At 50.8% G+C, this 24392-nt stretch overlaps 1 protein-coding gene and 1 long non-coding RNA gene across 2 annotated transcripts in view; one reads left to right on the top strand and one right to left on the bottom strand.

Moving 5' to 3' along the window:
- Positions 1 to 24392, bottom strand: part of ABCC8 (ATP binding cassette subfamily C member 8) — an 80871-nt gene that overhangs the window by 25014 nt on the left and 31465 nt on the right. Inside the window, exons 9-16 of the mRNA XM_055548457.1 lie at positions 21683 to 21817; positions 21200 to 21362; positions 12244 to 12284; positions 10923 to 11068; positions 8572 to 8677; positions 8317 to 8433; positions 7844 to 7919; positions 6994 to 7099 (exon numbers count right to left, since the gene is read on the bottom strand). Coding sequence (XP_055404432.1) covers positions 6994 to 7099; positions 7844 to 7919; positions 8317 to 8433; positions 8572 to 8677; positions 10923 to 11068; positions 12244 to 12284; positions 21200 to 21362; positions 21683 to 21817 — 890 coding nt within the window. The remainder of the gene's footprint in view (positions 1 to 6993; positions 7100 to 7843; positions 7920 to 8316; positions 8434 to 8571; positions 8678 to 10922; positions 11069 to 12243; positions 12285 to 21199; positions 21363 to 21682; positions 21818 to 24392) is intronic.
- On the top strand, positions 586 to 15002 carry LOC129628889 (uncharacterized). Its single transcript, XR_008702961.1, has 4 exons — positions 586 to 721; positions 1016 to 1104; positions 13667 to 13820; positions 14868 to 15002. It is a non-coding gene; the product is annotated as an uncharacterized LOC129628889 (long non-coding RNA).

Raw genomic sequence — 24392 nt, 5'->3', positions numbered from 1 at the left:
TAGCCCTTATAATGGACTTCTTTCCCCTCTAATAAGTCCCTGTGTAAGTCGTTTATCCCCAGTGGGATTTTAAGGCAGGAAGAGCATCTTTTTTAGCCCCCACAGGGCTTAGCATATGGGAGATCTGTTATAAATGGAGGTTGATAACAGACATCTTTAATTATTTGGGAGGAAGGAAGGGAGGGGGGCTAGCACTCAACGTGAGGCATTGTGTGCGGTTGTTTGTGTCCATGGTTTCATCCTCACAACAACTCTATAAAGAGGTTTTCCATCTTACAGAAAAACCAAGGCTTAGAGTTTGCCTGATGTACCCAAAGGTCAGAGCTAGGAAGAAGGGAGGCTGTGGTGTGAATCCAGGTTCATCGTCTCCTCTTTCCAGCATAGTTCCAGCCTTCCTAGAATGAGCCTCCTCGTTGTATACGTATGTCTTAATCTGAAAAGTAAAGAAGGGTACACACGGCATGCACTTCCTCCCATTGACTTCTGGGCTCTTAAAGGAGTGTTCCTCCTCTGCCTGCACTTTTGGGACCAAACACTGAGCTAAGAAGATTATCTCTCCAATTCTCTGACCCTCCTCCTTCTCTGCAGGAGCTGTGAGCTGGGTCCCTGTGTGCACACCAACGTGAATCATGGCCCAGAGCCTGCCCTCAAATGGCTCATGGACTGGCAGAGTGAATCCCACACGTACAGAAGTCAGAAAGCTATAGAGGCCAAAAGAAAAGTAGGAGCAAGAAAGTGCTATAGAACTTTGGGAGAAAAGTATACAAACACATATGCAAATATGCAGAAAAAAGACTGGAAACTTTTGGGTGGTGGATATTGTTTGTGTTCATATTAGGTGGTTTTTGCCCTCTTTACACTTGCTTCTTTTCTTATTCAATGTACATTCTTTTAGAATCAGATAAAACTATACTTTTTTAAAAGATTTTTTTTTTGATGTGGACTATTTTAAAGTCTTTTTTTGAATTTGTTACAATATTGCTTCTGTTTTATGTTTTGGCTTTTTGGCTGCCAGGCATGTGAGGTCTTAGCTTCCTGACCAAGGATCAAAGGACCAAGGACCCCCTGCATTGGAAGGCAAAGTGTTAACTACTGGACCACCAGGTAAGTCCAAATGTATATTTTACAAGTAGTTTGGAGGAGGAAGAAATCTGAGAAAGTGAGGACGGGCTCATAGAAGTTACAGGTGAATGGAACCTCAAAGAGAGAAGGATTGAGACTGGGAGTGGAAGGAGGGAATTCCGGGCTGGAGGAGGAGCTAGCAGAGTGCAGGCAGTGAGAGAAGCAGAAGGAACACGGGCTAGAAAGTCTGTATCTGAGGGGCTTCTCTACTCACTGGTTGTGAAATCTTAGGCAAGTCCCTTTACTTAGGTAGCTTTGTTTCCTTACCTATAAAATTGAGGTCATGGTAGGAGCCTCACCGTGACACTGGGAGAATGTATTAACAGCACATCTCAGAGTTGGTTGGAGGGAAAAATGAGGATGGGGTTTGAGAATGAGGGATGGAGTTAGGGGTGTGGGGAGACCATCCTTTCAGCTCAGTGCTTGGTTTCAAAGGTGCAGGCAGAGGAGGAATCCAAAGGCCCCAACACTCACTTAAGACCCCCAACAATAAACACAGAGGAAAGCTGTGGGGACTGAGGTTGGAAGGGCAAATTAGGACTTACAGGTCTCCACGGTCCGTACATCCCGCCCCAGAGATACTTATTGCTGCTCTGAAATATAACCTTTCACCCACAATGCCCTTTCCAATTGAGGTCACTGGGTCCCAATGCCAAATCTCTGAGGGAGGAAAGGTTTTTGCTATTGTTCAGATGAGGAAACTACGGCTCAGACCGGTGAAATAACCTGCTCAACGTCACACAGCTATTGAGTGGCAGAGTGAGAACGACAACCAGAGATCATCCCGTTCTCAAGGCAGGCTTGACACGTTTACACAGCGCCCCTTCTGTCTGCCCATCGTCTCTCCACAACTGCCTTCTCCAGGAAACCTGGGGTGTCCCTGAGCTCCTGACCTAACTCCCCAAAGGCTCCAGGGACTGTATGAACAGATGGATCACAAGGCTATGCTGAGAGGAGTCTATTTTTTTTTTTGCATTTGGCCACAGCCTGAAGCATGTGGGATCTTAAGTTCCCTGACCAGGGATTGAACCCACACCCCTTGTATTGGAAGACAGAGTCTTAACCATGGAACCACCAGGGAAATCTAAGAGGAGTCGTTTTTCACCCCTGGGGAATCAGGCGTCTCAGGAAGCAGCCTTCACACCCAACCACCACAAGGCAGCAATATTCTGAGAGTGTCTGAGAGCAAGCAGGGCCCGGGCCCACACCCTAGCGGGTGGCAGGAGCAGCAGGGAGCTCCACTGAGGCCAGTTTGCAGTTCCTGGTGGGGAGCTGGGCTCTTTCTCCCACTCCTAAGTTTTTCTCGGATCCCTGCTTCCTGCTGGCTCCCGGGGGACATCTAAAATCAATCTACTGTGGACACTAATGGTCCTCTTTTTTTATTTCCAAGGAAAGAACTTCACTGGAGTATATCTGCTAATTTTGACCGCTTATCAGAATGTTTTTCTCTTAATGATCAAGGAGAGAGTTTGCAAATTCCAGGTTAATGGTGCATCAGAGCACAGAGCTGGGCCGGGGCAGGCAAGTATCATTAGAGAGAATTTTGAAAGCTGCACAGTTTTCCCAGAGACCTGGAGCCCAGCAGCTGATGTGTGGGATCTTCTCAGTGCAGCCACAGTAATTCTTCAGCCTGGAATTCAGGGCATTACCCCTGGACTCCGGGGGCCCCCACAGGCTTCTGTCCACCTAAGACTGGTGAGCCCCCTGAGGGTGGAGCCAGGTCTTCTCCTTTGTAGCTTACACAGAGTGGCTCACAAAATACACATCCCGTGTGGGCACCGCATTGGAATAACCCTCCAGCCCCACCTCCAAGGAGCCCAGTGTCCTGGGGGAGACAGACACACAAGCATGCGATATGAGGCCACACAAAGAGGATTTGTACATTCTAAATGTTGGTGGAAAAGTTGGGTGGTAGAATTATGGGTGAGGGAAACAGCCTGGGCCAAGGTGTGTGGGAAGGAGACATAAAGACGTATTTAATGGCAGTCTCCTAAAGGTCATAAACTGTTCCCAGTTCATTCATTTAGCAAATGAATTCATTTAGCAATGGCACTGTAGATACAGAGAGACAAATAAGATATGATCTTTGTCCCCAGGGAGCTCACTGCAGTCTCTCCTGGGAGACAGGCTGGGGTATAATTAAAGAGCAATAGGGGAATTTTTTTCCTGGCATAGAAATACATTGTCAAAGAATAATATTTACACTAATATTTATAGGGCACTTGGTATGTGCCAGGTTAAGCCTCACATTAACTCCGTGGGTAATAAGGGGAAACTGGTGCAGAAGGGTCACAGAATTTCCCAAAGGATGGAGTCCAGATTTGAACTAGGGCAGCCTGCCTCCTGAACTTTTGATCCTATGCGCTCAGCAGTACTGCTCATCTTTTTCAAGGAAGGAATTAAAGAATGGTGCACACACAAACCCGTCTCCCAGAGCATTCTCTGTTGTGTGCCTCCTATTCCCCCAAATCCCTACCTTGGGCCTCTTGGGACTCTTTCTGGCTGCCTGGTTATCAGGTCTCAGCCCTGGTATGGATTAAAAAAAAATATGGGAGCAACCTGGCATCGCCCTCACCTCTGGCTGCAAACAGGCAGGCCCTCGGGAGGGGCTGCTGGGTCAAATGCTATTTTGCTCTTGGTTCATTTTGCAAGTGCATCATCTCCCTGCAGACCTGGGGCCCAAGGTCTGAGGCATGGAGCTCCTGCAAGTAACGGAGAAGGGCCCTCAACATACAGCCCCTACACTTAACTCACTGCCCAGCGTAGGTGGGCCAGGCAGAGCTGTGTACAAGCCAGGATTCTGAGAGCAGATGAAGCCAATGAGCCATGTCCGGCCAGCCTACTCTTTCTTCCAGTTACTGTAATGAGCTCGGGGCTGGTCTCCCTTCCTGTGGCCTCTCTCTCTCCCATCCCTCATCCTGTATCATCAGTACCTTTCTTCTACAGCCTTCAGACTAAATCTTATTTTCTGGGCTTGGTACACAAGGTATCTGACCTCAGCTCAGCCTACATTTTCAGTTCTGACCTTCACCAGCGCCTCCCACACCCACTGCTCCAGGTACCAGAACCACATCCTCTCACATCAGCATGCCTTTGCCCACCCTGATACCCCTGCCTGGAACATCTTCCCCTCCCACCCCTGCTTCTTCCATCTGATGAAGCCACAAGGTTCCCTCAAAACTCAGATACCATGTCCACATGAGTCTTTTCCCCTTGACCTCAGAGTTCACTCTTCCTCTGTGCTTGATGGTGGCACGAGGTGGCACCATGGCACTGGATATCTGTTCCCCTCCTTTGGAAGCAGGGCCACGTCTTCATGATCTTTGCATTCCTATTGCTGTGCCTGAGGTCTGGCGTATAGCAGGCACTCGATAAACATGTGGCGAGTAAATACACCAATGCAGAGAAACCAGAGCACAAGCTGAGTCATGAATGAATTCTCACAGCTTCTCAGGGTGGGCTGCAGGCTACCCTGACGTGCTCGCTATGCTTCGGAGGGAAACTGAGCCACAAAGTAGCTTCAGGAGACATGAGATCCTCCCTGAGCCTCAAACAGAACCAGGATGTAGGGCCCAAGCTGCCTGTTGAGGAGAGTGAGTGTCCATGCAGACAGAGCTGTGAGCAGCAATGTGGTGGTTCTGCTGGGGTCGGGGGGCAGGGCATCACAGCCATAGCGGCTGCTGGCCTTGAATGTCAGGCTGGCTGTTTCTTCATGTTGATCTCCAGCCCCTTCTCTCTCAGCACACAGTGGAAAGCACATGCACTTGAGCACTACTTAAGTGTACATTCCACTTCTGCCATTTAAGAGCTGGGCGGCCCAGGGCAACTTGCTTCACCTCAGTTTTCTCATCTGTTAAATGGGGATAATGAGAACTGCCTGCCTCATAGAGTTTGGTGAAGACTGACCAAGACAATGAAGTAAATAAAGTACCTTACACAGTAATCTTGTGCACCTAGCCAAGGGCCTGCGCAGAGCGGGTGCGCAGTGACTAGCAGTTGTTCTGTTTGGCTCACAGTTCCCTGGGGTTTCCTGTCTTCCTGTCACAGATATACACAGGCAGCCAGTGGCTCCTCCCTCCAAAGCCCTGAGAGGCAGTTGGCACCAGGGTCTGGCAATCCAATGCCTGGACCTTTCCAGTCAGGCTGTGTTGAGAACACCTGAATAAGATGGGGAATGGAAGCAGAGACCTTGTGCCCCAAGACGCACCACATTCTCAGTGGAATTAGGTTCCTGAGTCTGAAGTTATAGGAAACCCAAGGAGCTCATTGCCAGCCCATAGCCCCGTTGAGGAAGGAAACTTGCCATTTGTTGGGTGCACTGTTCAGGGGCATTTTGGAAAAGCAGGAAATGGGGGTGCCTGTCCCAAGGTCTCTCTCTCTCTGCTCAGCCTGCTCTCAAGTTGGTGAAAAAACCTGACATCTTGAATGCTAATTTGCCCCTAGAAATGATTGCTAGGGAAAGTTTGTCCTCTGTTGAATTGGCCTCAACTTTTATTCCTGAAACCTTGATCAGATCCCTCTTTCTCTTGGATACTTGGGGGCAGGGAGGTGTTGGGGGGCAGAGGGTGGGGGACTCCAACCCAGGTTACATGTTGACTGCAGTAGCCGTGTTCTGCCCAGGTTTCTGAACAGCTTTCCCACCCTCTTCATTTCTTGGCTCTTCTTTTCTTACTTTTAAAAAAGATGTATATAACAGTCTTATGGACTCTGAGAGAGAGGGAGAGGGTGGGAAGATTTGGGAGAATGGCATTGAAACATGTAAAATACCATGTATGAAACGAGTTGCCAGTCCAGGTTTGATGCACGATACTGGATGCTTGGGGCTGGTGCACTGGGACGACCCAGAGGGATGGAATGGGGAGGGAGGAGGGAGGAGGGTTCAGGATGGGGAACACATGTATACCTGTGGCGGATTCATTTTGATATTTGGCAAAACTAATACAATTATGTAAAGTTTAAAAAATAAATTAAATTAAAAAAAAACAGAAAAAAAATGTTAGATAAAAAAAAAAAGCTTTTATCATTTATGTATCTTTAATCAACTAGTTTCCAGTGCTTTGGGGAAATAGATAGCCATAAATAATAGATTCACGATTGACTCAGGCTGGGGTTCGGCTCTTTAATTGAGACAGTGATCTTTGCCCAGAATCCCACATTTGCCTGATTTATCTCTGGTTCCTTGAAATACACACTGACTGGTCTGTATCAGCTTTGCTGATGACCAAGCCAGAAACCAACGTTCATGTTACGGATCCCCGTGCTGGGGGGCAGTGCAGCTGAGTGAACATGGAGTTTGGAGTCAAACAGAACTGAGTTTGAATTCCAGCTTTGCCACTAATTGGGTAGGTGAATTAGGGCAAATAGTTTGGCCCTTCTGTCCAAAATGAGATCTGTTAATAGTACTCACCTTGCTGGTTTTCGTAAGAATTAAATGAAATAGTGTGTGCAGAGAACTTAGCAAAGTACCTGGCACATAGTGAAAGTGTTAGTCACTCAGTCGTGTCCGACTCTTTGTGACCCCAGGGACTGTAGCCCGCCAAGCTCCTCTGTCCATGGGATTTCCCAGGCAAGAATACTGGAGTGGGTTGCCATTTCCTTCTCCAGGGGATCTTCCCGACCCAGGGATCGAACCCAGGTGCCTGCATTGCAGGCAGATTCTTTGCCATCTGAGCCAGCAGGGAAGTCCTTGGCACATAGTGAGGGCTAATGCTAATGATGGTAACGAGAGTAACAAGTAACTGGTTTCACCAAGTGCTTGTGGAACACACTCAATACACGCATGATGCACCCTGCACTGAGAACGGCTGCGAGGAGGGCTGCCCACCTGCCGCTGTCCTTCCACTGACTGAGCCCGGAAGGTGCACACAGTACCTGTTCCAGAAGACGGCCCCCGAGAGCTTCTGCATCTCCCCCAGGGTGGCGAGGAGGAGCGAGGACTTGCCGCAGCCCACCTGCCCCACGATCATGGTCAGCTGACCTGCAGGGAGGGAGGGCAGCAGGGGGAGCAGAGGCCAGAGGGAGTCTGAACAACTACCACCCAGACAGACAGGCAGCAGATACACCCCACTCTGGGGCCCCCACCTGCTCTTCTCCTGTCTAGAATCCCCAGGGAGTCCTTTCCTCCTTTGAGCCTTTCCTTCTGGAAACCCACACCCTATATCTGGCTCCCCATGTCCTTCTACTGCTAATTCCCTGCCCTTTCCTGAGGGCCTACGTCTCTCTCCAGTGCTCTCCTGTGTGAGCTCAGTGCCTCTTGGTCCCCACAAAGGCCACCCTATCCTTCTCCTTCCCATGCTTTGCTCAAGCTGCTGCTTCTGCCCGACTGTCTACCCTGCTCACGGCCTGAAGGACCCTGCTCATTCTCGGAGTCCCCAGCTCTTTCACAACGCCTTCCCTGGCTACTGGGGATCACTTTTCCTTTTGTGAAGCACCCACTCTGTCTGCAACAGATGGTTTGACATCAGGACCCCGCTGTCCTGCCCTGTCCTTGCTGCTGCTCTCCCACCAAGCACCTGGACTCCCCGAGGAAGGAGCCCAGCCCCTCTCTAGCCTTCATACCCCAGAGCACCCACCAAGAGTGCACATACAGCAGCTGCTCAATCGGTCCTGATTTTTCTTTTTCTCTCCTTGTCATTCAGTGGAACATGGGGAGGGGGCACTTCAGACATGATTCTAAGGGGGACACCCCTAGACCATGATGGAGGTGTGAGCCGGGTCATACCTCGGGGGATGCGGATGGTGATGTTGGACAGTGTGGGGATTCCATCGGGGGTCCACGTGAAGAAGCCTCCAATGATCTTCATTAGGGGCACCCCACCGGCCAGAAGAGAACAGAAAGGCAGCTGAGTTTGGTGTGAATAGTCTTGCCTCCCCTCCCCCATGAAAGCAAAAAAAAAAAAAAAAACACACACACTGATTCCAGTCCACCTCCAAGGCAGGGGAGTTGGGGCATGGCCTTCTCATGCAGACCTCTACCTGAGGCACCCTCCCCAGAGGATGGCCACAGGACCCCCACTTGGTGGAGACTGAAGCACTGGCCCTGGTCTCAGGGCTCCCATGGACACTACAGGCAGGCAGGGTGACCTCCATCCAGGGCAGAGGGCTCAGGACACAGGTGTCTGGTCCTTCAGGCATTGTGCTCCCTGTGGACATGGTGCTGGGTGGCCGGGCGGGGGTGCAGGGTCTGGGACTCACCTGGACACAGCAGTTGTCAGCGTCCCCATCTGTGCCAGGGGCCAGGCTCTGCAGTGGGTTCGTGAGGCCCCGACAATCCTCCCGGGCTGGACGCTTGCGGTTCACAACCTTGAGGGGCTGGAGTTGATTAGAGGAGGTGAGGGCCCAGGGGCTGGGAGCTGTGCAAGGAAGCTGAGGCAGGACAACAGCAGGGCTCGAGCTGCAGGCGTTAGAGAAATACACCGGGGTGGGGGTGCAGGGCAGGGGGGCACTCACCACCGCCTGGTACTTGCTGGCTTGGCCCTGGGGCGCGGGTTCTCGCGGAGCACACTGCTCCTCACGGATCTCTGCGCTGGACAGGAACTCGCTGAGCTTTTGCACGCTGCAGAGGAAGTGCAGACACCCCTCACCCTGCCGGGGGGCAGAGAGGAGGGGAGAGGGAGGAGGGCGAGGCCTGAGAGAGCAGTTTTGAGAAGACTTCAGGTTCCAGCTGTGGCCCCCACAAAGCCCACATGGGAGGGGACAGACCAGGGCCATTCTGTGGGGGCAATAGGAGTTACTAGGGTTATTAGTGTTGACTAGTCAGCTGGAGTAGGTTAGGGCATGGATTAGGAGGGACTGACTAGTTTTAGGGTTAAAGTTAGTTGGTTAGTCTGGTTATTAGACTGAAGGATAGTTGGTGTTGGGCTTTATCGGAGTTCTGATAGGTTAGGATTAGGATTGGCTATTAACCATTGAGTTGGGGCTTCCCTGGTGGCTCAGACAGAAAAGAATCTGCTTGCAATGCAAGAGACTCATGTTCAATCCTGGGATCAGGAAGATCCACTGCAGAAGGGAATGGCTAACCACTCCAGTACCCTTTCCTGGAGAATTCCATGGACAGAGGAGCCTGGTGGGCTACAGACCATGGGGTCACAAAGAGTCAGACATGACATGACATCACTACTAACTACACAGCGGACACTGTTAAATGGTTTATAAGCACATAATTGAATCCCCATTAAATAATTTGATCTTGCTGGGGGAGGTGTGGAAGAGGTATTATTCCCAACTCAAGGAGGAAAAGGCTATTCTCCACCCCAAGCATTTCCTTATGAACTCAGAGGAGGTTCCAGAATCTTCACTTGATTCATTCTCTCTTATCCCTAGGGGTGGGCAAGGTGTCTGGGGAATCTTGAGAATTGTTCATACAATCCCACCTTTTGCTTAAATTTCCAACAGCCTGGGGCCACCCCACCCCTATCTCTGTTCTGAGCACGCAGTCTCTCCCCATACAAGGAGCAGACTGCCAGCCTCTGCCTGCTTCTCCTTCTGTCCCCATTCCAACACAGCTTGGTGGGGTGGTGCGGGGGCAAGGAGTGGGAGATGGAGCTGACTTAGGGTAAAGTTTCAGGCTGTGTCATGTTCCCACTTTCAGCCCAGAGTCTGGTCTCCTTCTTTAAAAAGGCTGTAGCTATCCTGAGGTGAGATGAGGAGTATTTATATAGAAATGCTTCTGGGTCAGGCAAGAGATTCCCCATAGCTGTTAACGCCTCTGAATATATGGGTTCTACACAGAATCATCGGCTGGGGTAGGGGTGGGGGAGGAGGGTTGATCATTAGTAGTTTCACAATGTCACTAAAAGTGAGTCAACACAGTTGACCCTGGAAATGGGAGCTAATCCCTTTCCAGCCAGCTACTCCCTAGTGAGATTCTCCTATGACCACAGCTCTGCTGTGTTATGCCCCTCCATCCTCGAACCTCTTTCCATCAGCTACTTCATTCCAACAGCCACCCCTCCTGCCAGCTGCCTCGGACCTGCCAGGGTCCAGGAGAGGGATGTCACTTCCCACAAGGCTGGAGGGGTTTGAGTACAGAGGACGTTTGTTCCTGTCTGGTCCCACTGGTGATAAGGAAGGACATAGCCAGCTCTCCCCAGAGGCACGCCTGCCCGTTGCTTTCACAAAGCTAGTTCAGCGGCCTCGGGAGATCTTCACACTCCAGCTGTGGCATTCCCCAGCCACAGCCTCAGCCTGCTAACTCCAGGCTTTCACTCCCAAGAAGGCGATGCCTCTGGGACAGTGGCAGAGTCACCACTGGGCTCTTGAGCCCTGAAGTGGGGCCTCCCAGAGTGCAGGCCAGTTGGAGACAGGGGGTGCAGGCGCTTGGGGAAAGCCTCTTCACCGATCGGGGCTGTGAAGGCGCTAAGTCCCGTGGAGAGACCACGGGTGTTCAGCTTGGGGAAGACAAGGATTTCAGGGATGCCTTCTAACATCTACGGGGCTGTCATCATGTGGGAGAGGGATGATGTTCATTCTGAGTGGCTCTGGAAGGCAGAACTTGGATATACCAAGTTCGGCTCAATGTCAATTTTTTTTTTTTTTTTATGGAGTTGTCTTGAAGGTGACATTGAGTTCCCTCTCCTTGGAGGACGTAAGAAATTTGGCTAGTCCTTCTCAGGGATGGTGTAGAGGGGAGCTATACATGGACTGTGTCCCTCTGACCAACCACAACCAGCTTCAGCAAAGCCCACAGCAACGGGCAGGCGTGTCCCGGGACCAAACAGCTGTGGTTGCTGTGGTCGCCGGAGCGAGCCTGGGCCTGACACATGAGCAGCCTGTCGCCCTGGCTGGACCCCTCCTCTCACCTGACCAGAGCCTTGACAGTGGACCGGACCACGCTGGACAGCAGGAACAGCGGCGTGACCAGGATGTGGAAGAGGGAGAGGGAGGCGAAGGCCACCGAGGGGGAGAAGTCGGCCTCTCTGAAGAAGCTGACGTGGCCCACAAAGGTCTGTGGACAGAGGCACAAATGAGACAGAGCAGAGCAGGATTCAGGGCACGGGCCCCTCCCACACTGGCGGGCCTCAGTCTCCGGGGAAGGAAACCAGAAGCGGGGAGCAAGGGATCCAGGGGAACTTCTGGTTGGAGATGCTGTCATCCTCAGAGTCATCTCATGGAACCGTCCCTCCTGGCCCTGCCTCCTTCATTGCAGGAACACCAGGAGCCCTCAGGTTAGGTCAGCTCTGCCCACTCAGACAACAGTCCTCAGCCAGAAAATGTAAACATGCTATTTACAAAACCACCTCCTCAGCTGTGCCCCCCAGCCTCCGGCTACCTGGCTTGGCTCGGTAGCCTCTGTTACCCAGAGTTCCCCAAGAGCCAGGCCGGGATCCAGCCCAATAAGTCATGTTGAAAGTGAATTCCCAAGCGTGACTGACAGGCTGTGAACTTGACACAGCTCAGGGACTCCGGCCCCGGGGGAAAGAAATGCATCTTTTTAAAGAACCGCAGCAGTCACAGAAGCCAAGGATGGGAGTCCTGAGAGAAGGGGCTGTGGGCGTGTGGCCTTTTTGGAGGGGTGTGCTGCTGGCCCTCACTACTCAGCTCCCACACAGCTTTGGCCAAAATTGCTTTAGAAAACCACCACTGTGATATTTAATGACATGGAGAATTGTTCATGTCATAGTCTTAAATTTTAAAAAGGTTGCAAAACTGCGTGTGAAGCACAATCCTATTTTTGTAAAAATGCTGTATTCTGTGACTCAAGAAAAGACTGGAAAGAAATACACTGAAGTTGTTGCCAGTGGGATTATGGGTGATTTAAGTTCTCTTTGCCTTTTCCCTTCTGAATTCCCCAACATTTCTACAAAAACGTTTCTCACTTTTATAATGAAGAAGTTTGATGGCACTTTTTTAAAGAAAGTTAAATTGCTCTCGAGACTAGGCATCGGGTCTTCCAGGCTGGGAGGCAGAGGTCTTGTCTGCCTGGATGGGGTGTGGAGAAGCGACCAGCTCCATATACAGACAGACTTGCCATCCGTGACCCTGTTCTCAGTGCCCCTGCTGAACCTAGCTCCTGAAGCCCCTGTACAGAAAGGCCAAACCCTGGGAATCTCTCACTCCAGAAGTCCCCACTGCCCCCAACCAACCCCCCAACAATGGGAGATGGAGAAAGGATCCACTTACGATGAGGACAGCTGCAATGGGGATGGCCGTGTTCATGAAAACTGCAGAGGAAGCACAGAGGGAGTTTAGCAGGATGAAGAAGACAGCTGGAGGTGAAGCTGCCCAGGCTGGACTTGAGGCAGGGCAGCCTCGGGGGTCCTTACCCAGCCTGCAGGGTGGAGCTGGGACAGAAATCTTAGCCCTGTGGCACCTCCAGCTCCTTACCATGTGCCCTCAAGATGCTTATCCCCTGTCCTTGAGTCATAAAAGCCTCTAAAGAAAGGCTGAAATGCTCTTACTCCGCTCCATGTAGACAGTGTGAAGAAAGCCCTACGAGAAAATGGCAGGGGGAAGGATTGGAGAGTTGGCAGCCGGTGGTCAAACGTGAGGTCAGCAGCATGTGTTTCTGGGGGCACCGAGTTGCTTCTCCTTCCTCTGTCTCTGGTCCCTGAATTTCCCTGGACTGAGGCTTACAGAATTCCTAATCTCCCAAGGCCCTTAGAACTTCCCTGGTGGCTCAGATGGTAAGGAATCTGCCTGCAATGTGAGAGACCTGGGTACAATCCCCGGGTCAGGAAGATCCCCAGGAGGAAGAAATGGCAACCCACTGCAGTATTCTTGCTTGGAGAATCCTCATGGACAAAGGAGCCTGATGGGCTACCGTCCACGGGGTCGCAAAGTGTCGGACACGACTGAGCAACTAACACTTGCACTCTTGCATGGCTCTTAGGAAGGGTTTCAAACTCATTCACACTGAGGTATTAGTGACTGAGGACAGCTCGAAGCAGGGACTGCCTTAGCTCTAAGGCTGGGAGTCCATGCATAGGTGGGGCAGTAGGTTTCCTGCAACGGAAGCCCCTTCTTTGTTCTGTCTACAGAGCAGTCCTCAGACTCTTCACAGGGACCCCAAAGAGCAAAGAGATCTGGACTTAAAGTCAGAGAAGGGTGGAGTCCTCATTTTTTCTAACCTGTGTAATCCTGGGCTGATCATTTACCTCCCTGGACCTCAGTTTCTTTCCCCTGAGTTTTGTTAACTTGTACCGACTTGTTCCCACACTCAGGCGATCTCCTCAGTGAGAGCAGGTAATGTAGGGAATGGACTCCATGAAGCCTTAGTGCTACCTAAGTACTACACCTCCTGGGCGGCTAGCTTAGCCCTGCTCCTCTGGACCAATCTGTGAGATGCCGGAGGCAGCCCTGACCCCTGGCCCAAACTTCCGGAGAGAGCACCCCTCTTGGAGTAAGAGATGCCCATTCTAGCTGCCACCATCCCACCACCTCCCCTTTCCTTCCTGGAGCCTCTTCTAGACCAGCCAAGAGTCTGGTTCTACAATTAGCCAGATGAAAGCAGAAGGGGCCAGGAGCCAGAGGCCAAGGGCTCAGCCTGTGCACATGGCCCCTGTTCAATGAATGGTGAAGCGTCTGACACTCTGAAAAATTCCAGACGTTCAACACCATTCCAAGAAGCTGACTGTCTAGTTACTCTAAGAGTCCAGCACCAGCGAGAACATCCACTGTGTGTGTTGGAGATGCGGAACCCCAAGAGAGAGGAAGAACGTGGTCCCTGCCCTCATGAGGCTCCCAGTCTGCGGAAGGAGGTAAGGAACTATGCTCCCAGGAGGCACCTTATAGGATGGGAGACAGCTCCTGTGGGGCTCTCAAGCAAATAGGAAAGACACTGTTCCCATCTTTGGGGAATTCCTGATCTATGGGCCCTGCCATTGCAGGGCTCCCTGTCTCATGGAGAAGATATGACTGGAGCCCTTGGGGCACTGCCAATCTCTTTGACCACAGGGCTTTTTATCAACACTAATATCATACATGACGGTGCTTTGACTGCTCTTCCTGGATGAAGGCTCCATGGTCTCCTGGTGCCTACCACAATGCCACAGCCCTCCCTCATGGCCCTCTTACACTGCAGGGGGCAGGATATAAGCAGTATTGGTTTTCCCACAGCACAGGGAACCCAGATCTGGTGCACAGGACACAGCATGGCCATCACTGGCTGGGGAGGGGGAGGGAGAGGATGATGCCCATCAGGCCTGGGCCCTTGACCACCACCACACAGCTTGAAAGACAGGTAGCCTCGCCCTCGGAGCTCCCTCAGGGCAGATGGCACCTTCTGCTCCTCTCCTGCCCATCCTGTCAACAGGAACTTGTGCACCCCACCCCTGCCCCAGGCCAAGACCCCTCCCACACATGTGGGGGCTCAACTCCCAGCTAAAGAACAGGCCAGGAAGTTAGATTATAAACCGGTAGGACTCGCTCAGAAAGCAATCTGGTGCTTCGGAGCTAGAGCTGCACAGAAGTTCAGATCTTCTGATCCTGTAATCTCTCTCCTGGGAATTTATCCTGAATAATCACTCAAGAGAAGCACAAAGCTCTCAGTAAGACGGTGTTAGCCGCAGCACTATCTGTCACAGCAAAACGAAAACCGCAACCACAGCAAAGAAGCACTGAAACGAAGTAAACTGGAAACATCTAACAGGAGCGGCTGTTTTAGTAAACAAGGGATAGCAACTCCAGGCAGGCTTTACAGTCAGGAGATGTGTGATAACTGACATTTTGTTCTACTCCGTGTTTTCCTTGGTCGTGATTTTTTAATTTATATATTTTTTTCTATTTTATTGTCCTCATTCTTGTAGCTGCCTGAACTCCTTTGAGGAATGAGACGAGCTACACATAAATCTGAAAAGGAGCATTCCAAAGCTGATGCAGCAACACGGAGAACACAAGTGATATATAATTAACTTCTATCAGTTCTGGCTATTGTATGGAGACGCTAAAAATGAAAATGTTATTTTCCATTGTCCTCATTCTCTTTTGCAAGAACGGCCTTTTTACAGGGAGCTCTGGGTCACTTTCAGGGGTGGGGGTTGGGTGAATAGACTCGCCAGCTGCAAGATCAGCCCCTTAGGACCTGGGGTGAACACAGCTGGAACTGGGGGTGTCGGTGCCGGAGACTGGGAGGTGTTAGCCGCAGGCATGCTACAAGGTCTGGCATCCCTCTGCACTCAGCAGACCCCCCTGTGCCTGGGATGAAGGTATGGTGGGGTGGGGTGGGAAGGGAGCTGGGCATCCCTTCAAGCGGTCATGGCTTGAAGACCTGAGGCCTTGCCTCCATTTCCCTGAACCACATAAGGGCCTATAGGAGGAGTGGGAAATAAGACCAAGAGTAGATTTCTCTCCAACTTTGGCATGGGGTAGGCTGACTCACTTTGATGTGATCTAGGAAAAAATTAAAAAAAGAAAAACATGACAGTGCTCAAACCTTGAACGTTGGGGAGCAGGAAATACTGTTAAATAACACGAAGTGAAAGCAGAAGATTACGAAACGAGGTGTGAGTGTGATGCTGTTATGGAAAAGTTTAGTTGCATGTAGGCAGGCCTGAAAGGCCACCTTCAAAGGGGAAAGCCTTTCTGTAACAGCGCAGAGTTAAGGACAGATATTGTTTGAATAACCCCCTCCTCCTTTAAGAAATATTCATTCAGAAATTGAGGGTCTCCTCTGTTCTAGGCATTGCGTTCCAGGCAACCAACACAACCCCTCACTACCGAGGGGTACAGTAGTGAACAATGGTGTCACCCCTAAAACAAAATAACACATCCCCTGAACACAAAGCAGGGCTCAGATAGCCCACTCCCTGCTGGCTTTGGTCAAGGAATGCTGCCCGGCCTGCGGGTGCCAGCCCCCACACTGTAATAACAGGAGCTTTTCATCTCCAAAGCACTGATAAATATTTCAGAAGCCACGCGTCGGAGAGGCACAGTGAGCCATTTGTGCCTCTGGTTAAGTTCACCGCCTCCCCCCAGGCCCAGGGGAGAAGCTGCCGGCTCACAGTGAGGCAGGCCGCACCTGCAAGAGTGCTGTTCAGTCTAAAGTCAAGAGAGGGAAGGAAAGCAGGTTCATGGTGTGTCCGGCACTGGAGGTGGTGGAAGTGAGGCGGGAGGCTCACAGCCAGCTGAGCCCTGCCTCCAGCTCCCCCGACACCGCCCCCCTGCCACCCAGCGGTCCCCTCCCCAGGCAGGCCAGGGTGTGCATCAGCAGCCCACTGTGGCTGCACCAGCTGGCGGGAGGAAGAGCAGATGCTGAAGAAGTCCCGAGAAGCTGGAGAAGTCTGGAGGTCACCTTGTCCCCAGACATGGGCTGTCTTCAGTCAGGGCCTCCACCCAGGAGGAAAGAGGGAGCTTAAGACTCACCAAGAATAGCCAGGCCCTGGGTTTCCAGGAGGGGCAGGTGCTGGGTGCTCCGTGAATGGCAGAGCTGGGTTTGGCGGGGAGCGGGGGTTGTTTTTTGTTTTTCAGGACAAAGTGTGAGGCCAGTCACAATTATCCAAAGTAAACCACCTGAGTGTGGTTCCAACCCGACTGGGAAGAGGGAAGGTCCCTGACCACACAACACTGGAAAAGACGGCAAACCCCTTTCCTTTAAACTCCTTCAATGCCTCCCTGCCTCAGGGGGAAACCCAACGCACAAGATGAAGCACTATCTGTGGGAATGAAATAAGAGAGGCCAGGGCCAGGTGTGCACCATGAAAGCAAACCCGGGAGATTTAGAACTGACCACAGGCATGGCCCCTGTTCACGTCATGGTCTCCCACAAGATGTGGAGGGCAAAAGCCATGCAGCCTCCTCTCCAATGCCCAGGGCCTCAGTAGAGTCTGGCAAGGAGAGAAGGCTCTGGAATGAGTGCTGCATGAAGGACAGAATGAACGGGCAGCATGCCGGCTGGGTGATGGGTAGGGCCTGGGACCCTTCTGTCACCTCTGCAGAGCTTGTCCTCCAATGCATGGCTGGACTGGACACCTAGGGCTATGTGGGTGCTGCAAGAAAAGAAGGGTGGGACTGACTTCTAAGAGGAAGCACAGCACTCACCCCTGCTTTTCCTCACTTGGTCTTCTTACTAAAACCTGGCCTGTGCCAGCTGCAGCCAAACCTCCTCCTGCATGAAGCTTTGTGTGCACTCCCTGCCCACGTGGGCTTCCTTCTTCTCTATTCTCTGCCATTTATTGGCTGAGGACCTCAGAGAGTCCTTTCCCTTCCCTGAGCCTCAGTCTTTCCTGCTGTAAAATGGAACACCAGGGGCACACAGCTCACAGAGTTGTGAGGGTTAGTGCAGCGAGTGCAGAGCAGGTCCTGCGGTTGAGAACTCCCAGCCACACTGTCTCTTGTACGTGAGCGCTGACTTCTCAGCAGAGTATAAACTCCTTGAGAACAGGAGCACATCTTTTGCCCTTTTGGGTGATTAACACAGGGCAGGGCTCGCTCAGTGCCATCTGAGTAACTCACATCTGTTTTTCTTCAAGAGGAAATACCCATTCTGGATATTGATAGCAGGGAAACTGGACTCATTTCCTTTTCACCCCCTTGTGCTGACCTGCCCTGCACCAGCTCAGGGGTCCACACACAGGAGATCTCAGTGATGCTGACACCGAGACCATCAGATAGAGTGTCAGAGGTAACCTTGTCTGACTGCCTGGCGTATGATGACCAGACTGAAAACCCCGCAGGCAGCACCACCGATGGGCCCCATCAGGAAACGTGACTCCAGGGCTCCACTGTGGCACCAGGACCCCATGGTTGGTGCCAGAAGGGAGAATGAAAGATGCCCCATTACCTCAAGCCTAATCACCTGTATCCTAATTCCAGGTGACAGAGAGCAGAAGGCAGGAAGTCCAGGAGGACGTAAATGAAAACACACTCAAAGCTAATAACTGCAGCCTGGCAGGGCCTCTAACCTGTCTCTCCCCATCCCACCATCAACCAACACAGAGAAACCCATCCCAGGAAAGGTGAACACCCAGCGAGCAGCACTTGGCTTTCCAAGCTCTCTCTCTCCAAGGGCTTTTCCTGTTCCCCTCTCTGCTTTCTTCCATGGACCAGCCTCGGCTGCTCTGTTTATCTTTCTAGGTCACCAAGTACTGGACAGGCTAGGGGCCCTGGGCACATCCCTGCATAGCTCCAGAGACCCTGACTCCTTCCAGAGTCATCTCAGCTCTGGACAACAAGCAGTCTCCTTGCCCTAGGTCCTCCTGCCCCAAACCCTTCACAAAGCTATGTCTTGTTGTCTGGGGGCCCATAGGACAAAAAGAATTTATTAGACAGGCTTCATTGGGCTAGCCCGGAAACCTAGGCATCTTATAATGCTGTTTACATAGGAAGCCATGTCCCAGCAGGCTGCAGTTCAGATCGCAGGAAATGAGCATACATTTCCTAGATGCAAAGGAGCTCCCACATGCCCCCGTCTATATGGTCCGAGGCTGCCTCTACCTTGCTGCCAGGAATCTTGGGGACTTGGTGCCCCCAATTTCCTTACTGCTTCCCTTCTCTCTCTCCCACTGTAGCAACGGTGAGCCTGCCCCACTCCACCCTGCCACATTCTTGTCGGAGGGAGAAGTCCTCCCCTACCTCAACAGCTGTTCCTCCCGATGGGGTGTCTGGAAGCCAAGTGTCTGTAACTCACGGAGCTGAACATAGTGTGGGGTTACTGTTACCACGACCAGACCCAGGGGTAGGCAGAGCTGACAGACAGGCTGAAGAAGGCCTGGGGTTGTGGACACTGGTTTCCCTGAGCTCCCCAGAGGCTCCTTCCCAATTTCTCCTGTTCTATCAAGTGCTCACAAGAGTCCCTTGGATGGCAAGGAGATCCAGCCAGTCCATCCTAAAGGAAATCAGTCCTGATTATTCACTGGAAGGACTAATGCTAAAGCTAAAACTCCAATACTCTGGCCACCTGATGAGAAGAACTGACTTATTGGAAAAGACCCTGATGCTGGGAAAGATTGAAGGCAGGAGAAGAAGGGGACGACAGAGGATGAGATGGCTGGATGGCATCACCGACTCAATGGACATGAGTTTGAGTAAGCTCCAGGAGCTGGTGATGGACAGGGAAGCCTAGTGGGCTGCAGTCCATGGGGTCGCAAAGAGTTGAACACGACTGAGTGAATGAACCAAACTGATCAAGTGCTCAGTCCAGGAGGAGGCCACAGGGTCATGGCAGAGGAACCTGGAATGTCTCGGTGAGGAGTCCAGGAAGCCTGCGACACTGATCACTCCATTCTGTGAAAATCAGCTCTTAGCAGGATTTCCTGCAGAAAGATGCCATGGCTGGTGCCATGATGGTGGATGGGCTGGTCACTGCTGCATGGACCAGGATACCATCTGTCCTGTGCTGTCTGGCCAGACACAAGGAGGTGCTCAGTGCAAGCCCTGCCCTGTGAGAACCTTCAGGTTGAATGCAGGCCACTTTGCCCTGCCAGACCCTCTCTTTAGGCAGTGGACTGCCAGGAACACACAGATGACCCGAATCCCATCTCTTTCCCCCGTGCCTCTCTGGGAAACACAAGTCAGTGCACCCTCCACTGCTGCCCACTGCTGGCACGCCCACACGTATGTCTCTTCCTGGCGCATCAAGAGAGCCAGCTTCAGCTGGTGGAGGGGGCGGTAGTGTCTCTCTCTCCTAATTCCCTTCGTTTCCCATTCCCATCAAAGCCCATTCGAGGTTGCTTTTCTTCCATTCAGAGACCACAGCCTGAAAATGGTGTTCCATTGTGTCCTAAGTTTTCTTCACCTCATTTAGGTTCTCAGCTCTGAGAGTCTCAGAGATTCCAGAGAATCTAGTCTGAGCCATGCTATTAACCTAGAAGTGACCTCAGGGAGATACCCACTCTGGGCCTCAATTTCTCATCTATAAAATGGTTCTCCTAACTTGCAAAAACATTTCCCATTTACTTATCCCTGCCACATTCTGTGTAATTTCCACAGATATATCTTTTTATTCACAAATCCCCTCTTCGGCTATGTGAATTCATTTAACCTGTACACTGAGTTCTTGCCCTTTTATTTTTTCTCTTTGGGGGCTTCCCCTCAGCCCTTCCTACCAAAATGGCTCTTAAACTGGGCAGATCAGGGAATCGGTATAGGGTCTTCTAGCTGCTAAATATCTACATCCTGATTATGGACTTGGGCAGTAACTGCAAAGCGGTGAGTCCATGGAGCCACTAGACCAACTGTGGAGATAAACTTGGGCCAGGACTCCATCCACAGCCTGACCTCTATATGCTCACTCTGACCAGGAAGCCATCTGAATTCAAGAACTGAACTTCTAATTTTGAGAAGTTCTTTTGGCTTTCTTTTCGCTGTTTTGCCTTGTGCCCTCCTTTAGCTCTTTAGTTATTTTAACACGTATATTTTATTATCTCTTTCAAACTATTCTATCATCTCTAAGTATTGAAGAACTAATTCTATTTTTTGCATTTGCTGACTTTCACTCTGATGGTGCATCTTTTCTGGTGGATTTTAATTTCTTTATTATTAGCTCATTATTTAACAGGAATGTTTGCCACTGGAGTCCTATGTTTTCTGGAAAACGGTTTTAATATGTGTATCTTCTGGGACCACAAGAGTTTTATGCTTTCTGGGTTTTTTTCTCTATTTTCTGGATTTGGGCTTCCCAAACCACTTGACTAATGTAAATTCAGTATCTATACCTGTAAGTACCTCAAGTTTGAGCTTTTGTTCTTTAAAGAGAAAACTTCTCACTCCTAAGGCCCCAGGGAGACAAAAGCTTCCTTGTAGCTTCCTTAGGGCAGTGGCAGCTCAGCCTGACTTATTGAAGAGAAGTCCTCACACTTGGGAGAATTCAAAACTGCTGTTATTTATTCATTTACTGATGCCTCTCAATAACACATCAGCTTTGTAAGACATCAAAGACCACAGCTGTCTTTCTCATCACTGTCTCTTGAGGGCCAGCCCAGTGTCCTGCACGTGGCAGGCTCTCAATACAGTTGCTGGATCAATGGCTGAGAACACTGCTTTCTGGCAGCTCTAAGAGACAGTTTGATCATCCCTGGATGGGATGGTCCCAAAGTCTCCTGCTTCTGCACCCCTACTTCCTCCTCCAGCCCCGACACCCTATCCTGGCATGTAGGCAGCAGCACAGAGTGCTGGCTGGTTGGCGGAGGTGGGGGGTACTCACTGGAGATGGAGGTGCAGATGGCAAAAGCCCTGAGGCTGGTCATCTCCTTCTTGCGGGTCATCTCAACCCGCGTGCGGAAGATGTTCTCCCAGGCATACAGCTTGAGCAGCTTGATGCCACGGAGCATCTCATTGGTCTGCTTCAGCCTCTCATTGGAGTACTCCTGCCAGAAGTCCCCAAGTCAGAGGAGGGTTTCCTTTGCCCCCATCCCACCCAAGAGGAAGGAGCTGAGTCAATGCCCTTGCCGTTTTACAGATGAGGCCCAGCTTCTGTCCCCACAGGAGTGTCCCTGCATTAACCCTATTTCACAAAGAAACTGAAGTCTGGACAGCTGACGTGACCTGTTTAAGGCCAGTCACAGTGTGGATGTGTGAGGGGCTGTTTGGTGGCACCGGGGGAAGAGTGAGGACACCCGCCAATACGAGGGGAGACGAGTGGGGGAAGGATGGGGAGAGGGGCCACATGTACACTGTGGATACTTACCAGTGTGCTTCGCTGGGCCTGGGAGAGCTTGGTGGCCACGAAGTACTGGACAGGGGCCAGTACAATGATGACAGCCGCTCCAATTAAGGCACTGATCCCGAGGATGTAGTAAAGGAGAATCACACCCACGATGATCTGAGGGAGGGTCGTGGAGATGAGTTCCCTTTGACCTGGGGGCTGCCCTGCCAGGTCGTGTTGATGTTGTTCCGTCACTAAGTCGTGTCCAACTCTCTGCAACCCCATGGACTGTAGCCCGCCAAGCTCCCCAGTCCATGGGATTTTCCAGACAAGAATACTGGAGTGGGGTGCCATTTCCTTCTCTAGAGAATCTTCCCAACCCAGGGATGGAACCTGCATCTCCTACACTGACAGGCAGATTCTTTATCAGTGAGTCACCAGGGAAGCCCCTGCCAGGGGGTATTAACAAAGTCTGCACTCCACCCCCTCAACCCCACCACCCTGAAGTGGGACATGCCTTGGTGTCCAGCCTTCCAAAGTTTCCTGGGAGAAAAGAGGAGGTGTGACAATGTGATTTCAGAAGGAGGGATTAATATGATGGGTTCGCACACAAGCAGAGAGTTTCTGGACTGGCAACTAAATACATTTATCTGCAAGCTTGACTGGGGCATTCACTCTCTCCAGGTCTACTTTCCAGATGGAAGCCAGTCTCAGAGCTGAGGCTGCACAAAGAGTGACGGTACCTTTTGTTCAGTTTGCTGCTTATCAAGGTTGGTATTTCACTCTATTGGAAAAAAGTGATACCTGAGAAAAGAGGTAAAAGAACGGCACCCATGCCTGACAAAACGAGTCCAGGCTCTGAGAGTTTACTTTTTATTCTAATGTTCCTGGTGTCTTTAATTTTTAATGAATCCGGTAGGTATTCTCTAAAAAGAGAATTCATTCTGCTTCTAGCTTTATGTAAGTGACAGCCGGCTTCTGAATATTGATGAGAAGTGTAAATTACTCTTGCCAGCCCCCAAAGCCTCAAGATGACAATTTCGCAGGTTGCCTTCAAAGGCAGACACTTCTAAATTCAGGGCTTATTCTAGAAGAGCAGATGTGCTGTCTTCCTTAATTGGAAAAAAAAAAAAAAAGGTAAGGTTGGCCCTGCACTGCCTGAGCCCTCATCAAATTGGCACAAAACTCCTGCACCATCTCAAGGACAGAGGAGTGGTTGGCTGACTCTGTAATATCTATTAATTACAGAACACCTCCTCCATTAGCGGGTTCTTAGGGGCTGGAAAATGACCCCTTCACCACCTACCTCCCAGTGTTTAGCTGATGTTAAATGCTGGCACGGGCGGGCAGAGGAGCACATTAGGGAACATTCCTACTCTTGCTAGAACACACTCCCATTGTCATTCTGGAAAATTATCCTTGGCATCCACCTTTTTCATTAGCTGTTCTCATTTGGAGGCTATCAGGGTGTCGTTCAGCAGCTTGAGTAAAGATGGACACCACAAAAGCTCTTAGAGCACTCCCAGAACACTCTCAGGGCCCCAGCTGGGTATAGGTATCTGTACCCACCACCACCTCCAAGGCTGGCAGCTGCTGGGGATGTGACCACTGCTGCCACCAGGCTCATCCCCACACTTTGCCCACCCCGTGTCATGCTCCCCAGACCCTCTGTCTGCTCTGTTCTTCTGCAGGGGTCTGAATGGACCACGTGGAAGAACACACCAGAAATCAGGGATTTGGAGTGCGCAAAGCAAGTGTGGAGAATAAAAAGACTATTTTATCTCCTAGTCACAGGCCAGGAGAGCAATCTCGTGTAGTAGTGGGGCGATCACAGTCCAAGAGTCGGGAGCCCTGAGTGTGAATGCAGTCCCAGCACTTACTGGCTGTGCAATATTGAGTCTCAGCTTCTTCATTTTTAAGGTGGTGATTTTAACTGCCCACTTAGCAGAACTGTTGTGAAGATTGCATGCATGCATGCTAAGTCATTTCAGTCACGTCCGACTCTTTGTAACCCTATGGATTGAAGCCCTCCAGGCTGCTCTGTCCATGGGATTCTCCAGACAAGAATTCTGGAGTGGGTTACCATGCCCTTCTCCAGGGTTGTGAAGATGAAATGAACATATATGATAAGCACATATATAGTGCCTGGCACACAGCTGGAGACAAGGTGGCCGATCCTCCTTATTAAACAAACAAGCCTCATGGGAACTCTGTCACTAGGGAACCACAGAAAGGATATACCTGGGTATGGTGTTGCTACCAGCTTGCTGGGTCGCCCAGGGTAAGGCCCTTGCCCTCTCTGGGCTTCCAATGCTCATGGGATGAGGTGGCACAGAGGTCCCCACTATGGGCAAGTTCCTTAACATAGTTGTCCATAAGCTTCAGGGGGCCCACAAAGCCCCTGAAATTGTAGGCAAAACGTGTGAATGCACTTTTGTTTTTCTGAGGAGAAGTTTCATTATGTTTTCAAAAGTAATAACCTATATGGGAAAAGAATCTAAAAAAGTGTGGATATAGTTGTATATATAACTGATTCACTTTGCTGTGCACCTGGAACTAACACAACATTGTACATCAACTATACACCAATAAAAATTATATAAAAGAAGTATTTGTAGATCAGTGACGGTGTAGAGCTGGGGGCAAGTATGAGGAGTGACTCATCCAATGGGTATGGGTTTCTTTTTTGGGGTAATGAAAGTGTTCTAAAATTATGATGATGTTGCATAATTCTGTGAACATGCTAAAACCC

Source organism: Bubalus kerabau, chromosome 15 (assembly GCF_029407905.1).
Source record: "Bubalus kerabau isolate K-KA32 ecotype Philippines breed swamp buffalo chromosome 15, PCC_UOA_SB_1v2, whole genome shotgun sequence".
NCBI classification, from domain to species: domain Eukaryota; kingdom Metazoa; phylum Chordata; class Mammalia; order Artiodactyla; family Bovidae; genus Bubalus; species Bubalus kerabau.
The sequence above is the reverse complement of the archived record's forward strand: the minus strand, read 5'-3'. Positions and strand labels throughout refer to the sequence as shown.